Here is a 6,903-nt window from a genome sequence, read left to right on the forward strand (position 1 = left end):
GGTGACCTTACAATTAATCAAATTCTCAATATAAAACAAGACCTTTCTAGATTATTCACAATGAATTCAATCAAAGTACATTATCAATAAAGTCCTATTATGTTTAATTATGTTTATTCTTAAAACTCCTAACCAAATTACAAGTTAAATAATCAAAACAAATTCTCAATTGATTATAGTTGAAATTTTTACCATCAATCAAAGTATATTCTCAATTAGTAACAAAATTTTGTTTAATCATATAAAAGTTTCTAAATTCAATAAAAGAACATTCTATATCAAACATAAAAGCTTTTGAACTTATATAATTAATATGCATGTAGATTCAAACATCTTATAATGTAAATAACAAAATCAATTATTAATATTATTGTAAAATAATTTTAAATTAATTATATTTATATGTGTAAGATTGATTTTGTAACAGTCATAATTCTTTTCTCACATTAGATTTCCTATTTTATCTATATTTTGTAATGGATTTTTGGTGTACACATTTTACTATCCATTTTTATCTCTATTAATATAAATTATTTATTTTGACCTTTAAGTTTTGTATCTATTTTTTTATAGTTAATTTTTGAGAATATTTATATTTAATGAAAATTTTATTTAAATAATAATTAGAATAATTATTTATTTATTAGGTTAAAACCATTTAGGCGTCTCAATTTTCGTAAGGTATTCCCAATTTGGTCTCCTTCTTTTAAACCTTCCCAATTGAGTCCTTATAAATGCTAATTTTAAACAAATTAACCCCTGCCGTTAAATTTTGTTAATGGACTTAACTTTCTGTATAGGTGGTGGACTGACGTGTTTAAATGGTTTCAACGTGTCCTCTCTTCCTCCCACGCCATTTTCCTCTTCCTTCTTCCTCCTTCCATTCTTCTCTCTTCCAACCACTCCCAACTTTCTTAAACAAAAATCCAAATCTGCATAATTCACTTACTCATTCAGCAAAGATGAAAGCAAGCCAATGACAAAAGAATTCTTAACTCATGGTTCCTAGCCAAAACCTCAACAATTGCTTAGGATATGGTCGATACCAATTATCCTTTGGTGGCGATCTTCTTCTTTTCGAATGTGCTGCTACAGTGAAACTTTTGTAGTTGCAACAAAATAAACACAGGGAAATGAAAAGGTGCAGTACATTATTCACTAGTAGGAATTAAAAATGTGGCGCTTGGATAGTCATTCAGAACCTGCAAAGAAAATAATCGTCATGTGTGCATTTTGTTCGCTGTAGAACTTTTATCAAACAAACAGTGTGCATATTTCAGCACCAAACCCGCAAAATAAGTTTTCTTATTGGAAAGAATTGAATTTGCCGAATTGGGATGACGAATCTCAATTCCATGAACACACAAACAACTTTCATTTCTTTCGAGTTAAACTGCAAATCTGTAATTGTTTTTTATTCACTGTAAATCTGTAATCTACAAATAAGTTTTTTAAACTGAATACAAATCCCTAAATTTGTAAAAAAGTAAGTATAAGAAAAAAATAGGGAATAAGAGAAATCGTTGGGGAGGGTGAATGTACCTGTGTATTTATTGCAGAGGGGAGAGGTTTCTGGGCATGAAAGGGAATGTGAGAAAAGTTACTGTTTGGAAAGTTACCTAATCATTGTTTTCCAATTAAATCACAGCATAAGCATCTGTGTGTGCAGCTTGCATTGAAAGCAAAGGGAATACATCTTCTTCCATGAGCAAAGAGTAAAGTGTCGTGCTCTCCACCTCCAAGTGATGTCGGCTCCCCCTAAAATGAAGATGAATCACCTTAAAGTGAAGCCCCTCCTTCAACCTATTGGACCGTGTGTAGTTGGATCTTGGGCTTCTCCTTTAATGTTGCTGTGGGCCATGGAGTTGCAAGCGTGAATTGCACCACGCTATGGAGGAGGTGGAAATGGAGGTTTTGGTGGTGGGAACGGAGGATATGCAGGTGGAAGTGGTGGTGGTAATGGGAACGGAGGATTTGATGGTGGAAATGGAGAATTATTGTTTAAGATGCAGTGAAGAGTTGTTGACGCTGTCTTAGCTGCTGGAGGCCACCGGAGATCCACCTCTGGGAGTGGTGGTTGGAGGAGCTCTTGCAGAGTAGGTGGGAGGGCGTGAGGGAGGAGGCAGAGAAATGAGAGAACACATGTTAAAAAAATGACACATCATACTTCCGTCTCTGCAGAATTTTAACACTGTACGATTTTTAACAACAAAGGTTAATTTGTTTAAAATTAATACTTATAATGACTCAATTAGAAAGATTTAAAAGAAAGGAACCAAATTGAGAATACCTTACGAAAATAAAAATACCTAAATAATTTTAACCTATTTATTATTATAAAGTAAAAATGAACATACATGCAGAGAAGCGTGTATTTTTACTAGTGTTTATTAATATCAATTAATTTATTATTTTACTTTTTAAATTTTATAACTATTTTTTAAATTTAATTAATTATCAAGAATAAAATTATAAAAATATTTATTTTCTATATTATTTCTTTTAATGATTATGATAAAAAGTAGTATCTTTCCATTGGTACATATGAAGAAAATTACCATGGCATCATTTCTCTTCTCATATTTCATAATACCCCCTGTTGTTTTTATTTTCCACAAAAATCGTGATTTGGAACATTGTTGCCAAAACAAGAAAACAACATTAATCGAAAAAATTAAAAAAGAAAGAAACATAGTTAGTTGATTAACATATTCTGAGATTGAACATTTTCAGCCACCAACCCTCTCTCCTTTCATTCATTTCCTTCATCTGCAGGTACTCAGTAATATTCCTGCACCTCCCATCATGCCCTTTGATCCTAAAATATAGCAGCCTTCGTCCTCTGATGGGTTTTTGATAAAGCGACCGTTTTTGTCACTGGATTTAGAAAACAGCTAGTTCCCATGGAGGGGTTGGTGAGTTCTGGGATTAACACCATTCGTGTTTTTGGTGTTACAAAGCACCAATCTCGTTTCCTTCCTTCATCAACGCTTCATCTGAGGAGTGATAGAGTGTGTGGAATTGGAATTGGGGTTGAGGAGAAGAAGAAGAAGCCGTGTTTCGTTATGGCTGCATCTGTTGGGGGCTCCAAAGTAGGCCATTTTGAGAACACACTCCCATCCAAAGGTTATTATGATATATAATTTATGTGCATTACATGTTTATGATGTTATTTCCTTCATGTTTTTAGGGAACAATAAAATAGTGATGTTTTTGTGATGATAGAGGTTCTTGAGCTTTGGAGAAAGGGTGATGCTGTTTGCTTCGATGTGGATAGCACTGTGTGTTTGGATGAAGGGATTGATGAGCTTGCTGAGTTCTGTGGGGCTGGAAAGGCTGTTGCAGAGTGGACTGCTAGGTTGGATTGTTCAACTGGGTCTTTGTTAAAATTGAAATGTTTTTGTTTTTATTTGAGACTTTTTGTTGTTGTTTATGGTATATCTGATTGAGTGTTGGATTTTGTAGAGCGATGGGTGGTTCTGTTCCGTTTGAGGAAGCCTTGGCTGCTAGGCTGTCTTTGTTCAACCCCTCTTGGTCTCAACTTCAGAATTTTCTCAAGCAAAAGCCACCAAGGTGTGACTCAGGGAGACTGAATGAGTTTTTGTGTTTTCAATGTTTGTTGTCTTTTTGCGGATTTAACATACTTGATTGATTAATGTATGAACATTTTGCTTTTGATTAGGCTTTTCACTGAAAAAAGTAACCAGGACAGTTTCTTGAGAATTTCCCAATTCTTTTTGCCTTAGGTTTTCTTAATTTGTTAGAAGGGGAGTGTTGGGGTGATGGTTAGATTTGTTGCCGTGTGAATACGAGATCACAGATTCTATTTGTGGAATGACCCTCTTGTAAGTGCAAGAGCTTTATAGCATTAGGTTGTACTCGTAGGATTTGGTTTTAGCTTTTTCTGTGAGTTTTGCTACAAATCAGGAACATTTTTGGAGAGAATTCAGCCTGAAATTTACCATGACTCAAGTACTGGTTAAAACAAAGTGCAAATTAGTTCTGTTCTGACAAAAAAATTCTGGATGTGGTACTTTTCCTTATATAATTAAACATCCTTGTGATGGAAAGACCTTATCACAGAATCACTGTATCTTTAACACTGCAGTTTCTGTACTTGTGCAGTGTTTTTTTGTTAGTGGAAGAGAAATGCTGTTAGTTTTGCCCTATAGTCTACAATTGAAACAGATAAATGGACAGATTCAAGAGATTTGGTCACTCTCCCCCAGGATGCCCATGTAATTTCTAGAACAACCCTTTTCTAGCAGTAGCAGAATTTCTGAACTACGATGTATACTTTTTCCAACTGATGCATATTCAGTCACATAATGCAATTTTTATTATATGTTTTCGTTTGACCCCTAACAAAAAAATGCTGTATGGTTTCTCCAGCAAGAAATTGTATTCCTCTTTATTCAAATTGTTCTTAAGTTATAACACAATTATGGAAAGAAACTACAATCTATACACGATAAAATGAAAGAGGCATAGAGAAATGACACTCTATGAAAGAGATTTATTGACTTATCATCCCTACTTAGCTTAATCTTTGATGAGACAAATGGTTGATATTTGAACACCAAAGCTTGACTGGTCACTTTCTTTCTCGTCACCTTCTAATCCTCATTTCTCCACGAGTATCTTGACATGTGTTTAGTTCAGACAGATTTGGAATAATGTTTATGATTGTATTTCTTAATGTGCAGGCTTTCCCCTGGCATAGAAGAGTTAGTCCAGAAGCTAAAGGCTAATGGCATTGCTGTTTATCTTGTCTCTGGTGGCTTCCGTCAAATGATCATTGTAAGAAGAATAGTTGAAATTAATGGTTTTTCTGATTCCCTTTGTGCTTGGGGAGAAATTGTTTCTATTGCATGTTGTGAATTTGGATAAACATTTTTTCTTCTGTCACTGAAAATATTTCATAACTAGTTCATTCAGTCATTGAATGCCCCTAATCTCGAAGATTAGCACCACACATGTCTCTTGCAGAATACATTTATATTTTACTTCAGATTCTGGAATGAATGTGTGAGAGGGTTGATGCATTCTGGAATGGATATAGTTAGCATCTATAGTCTATCTTCTAATGCTCTTCTCATTCAAATGCTTTTTGCCATGACATTCAGAGTTGTATGCTGTGCTTTTACATTTGACATGTTCTACGATTAAGGGTAATGGATTAGATACTTTGTTTTAACTCCTGCACTCTTCTTATGAAGCCTGTTGCATCAATACTTGGAATTCCAGAAAACCATATTTTTGCCAATAACCTACTCTTTAAGAGCTCTGGAGAATTTCTGGGGTTCGATACAAGAGAGCCTACTTCAAGGAGTGGAGGAAAAGCTGTTGCTGTCCAACAGATCAAGAAGGTTCAGGCAGTACTCACAAGTGAATTTTTTTTCTTGAACTACTTTCATTGCTTAACGCTGATCAAACTGATTTTCAGACTCGTGGTTTCAAAACTTTAACCATGGTGGGGGATGGTGCTACTGATATGGAGGTAAGAAAACGTATTTCCTGGTTATTTTATAGAAAATCTCATTTCCAACTGATTAGGCATTTTGTTTTCCTAATCTGAAACAACCTATCTCAACACTATATTGGCATCTGACACATAACAATGTTATAATCATTGTTTTTTCTCTGTATGTTGTCTTACTAAACTAAACAACTTGTAGATTTCACACACAAATGACCAAAGTTAAGTTGACATTTTATTGGTAAACCAACTTTTTTTAAACAGGATTAAATATGTTTTTTTTTTTCTCTTAAAACTACTAAAAGAATTGTATTTTCCCCAAAGTTAAATTATAAAGTATTCTGTGTATGCACCTTATGAAAGTTGTGTAAAATATCTTTCCCAACAAACATAGTTTTACATTAGACTGTAACTTCACATATTGTTTGTTGAAGAGAATGTTATATATGACTTTCACAAAATATAAAAAAGCAATACTTTATAATTTAGTTTAAGAGCAAACCACAATCTTTTATGATGATTTAATGATAAAAAATATTTAACCCTTTTAAATATTTTTATCAAAATTGTTGTGTCATTGTTAGTTATTTCCTGTTATGCCTTATTCATATGTGATAGTAATTGTGTGCTTTTTATGAGCCTTCTTTTAGGCTCGTCAACCAGGTGGTGCTGACTTGTTCATTTGCTATGCTGGTGTTCAACTTCGAGAATCTGTTGCTGTGAAAGCTGATTGGCTAGTTTTTAATTTTGAAGACCTTATAAATTTGTTGGGGTAATTTTTTTTTGGAAAATGATATTTTAACGCCATTTTTTTTTTACACCATTTTAACACTGCATACGTGTCAACATGTGGTTGGACAATTTCAAATTAAAAAAAAAAACTTTGGGTTTTTCTCTTCCAAATATGTCCTTGGTTCAGTTTTTTTTAATTTGAAATCGTCCAACCACATTTTGACACGTGTGCAGTGTCAAATGGTCAAAAAATGGTGTTAAAATATCATTTTCCTTTTTTTTCTTTTTTTTTTTTTCATTTGTTTTCTTCTGAGCAGGCGTGAGAAGTTTCCAATATGAGGAGGATGGGGATGCAGTCACCATCTCACTGTTTGAAATTTTTAGACTTTATTTAATGCATAACATGATAGTATTATTCTCTGTAGTTGCTTTTCAGCTGCAGACCTTTCGGATTACAGAAGAGTGAGAAATCGAATAAAAAAACATTTGTTGTCTTTTCTTTCTAGTTATCATCAAATTTTGTCCTTGCTAAATTAGATTTATTGTTCTTTTGTCATTTTTAATTCTAATTGCTCTATTTCATGGTTGTTATTTTATTTGTGCAAATGCTCATTTTGCTATTGTTAGAAGTATAAATGCACTTCAACATTATGTTGCCAAGCTTATCTTAATAATGTCTTTTGGTGATGGGA

General features: G+C 33.4%; 1 protein-coding gene across 1 annotated transcript; it reads left to right on the forward strand.

The window, feature by feature from the left end:
- Positions 1-2,691: 2,691 nt before the first annotated feature.
- On the forward strand, positions 2,692-6,316 carry LOC106753457 (phosphoserine phosphatase, chloroplastic). The gene is made up of 7 exons (XM_014635265.2): positions 2,692-3,126; positions 3,226-3,358; positions 3,466-3,573; positions 4,707-4,800; positions 5,220-5,369; positions 5,447-5,500; positions 6,130-6,316. The coding sequence occupies exons 1-7, from the start codon at positions 2,904-2,906 to the stop codon at positions 6,253-6,255; spliced, it is 888 nt and encodes a 295-aa protein (XP_014490751.1). The 5' UTR covers positions 2,692-2,903; the 3' UTR covers positions 6,256-6,316.
- The last annotated feature ends 587 nt before the right edge of the window (positions 6,317-6,903 follow it).

This window comes from Vigna radiata, unplaced genomic scaffold (genome assembly GCF_000741045.1).
Source record: "Vigna radiata var. radiata cultivar VC1973A unplaced genomic scaffold, Vradiata_ver6 scaffold_133, whole genome shotgun sequence".
NCBI lineage: Eukaryota > Viridiplantae > Streptophyta > Magnoliopsida > Fabales > Fabaceae > Vigna > Vigna radiata.

Bases quoted from the DNA above. Each gene is read 5' to 3' on its own strand.
- LOC106753457 (XM_014635265.2), top strand. From the start codon at position 2,904: ATGGAGGGGTTGGTGAGTTCTGGGATTAACACCATTCGTGTTTTTGGT. The intron at 4,801-5,219 runs GTAAGAAGAATA...CTTCTTATGAAG, and splicing joins GCTTCCGTCAAATGATCATT to CCTGTTGCATCAATACTTGG. The intron at 5,370-5,446 runs GTTCAGGCAGTA...ACTGATTTTCAG, and splicing joins CTGTCCAACAGATCAAGAAG to ACTCGTGGTTTCAAAACTTT.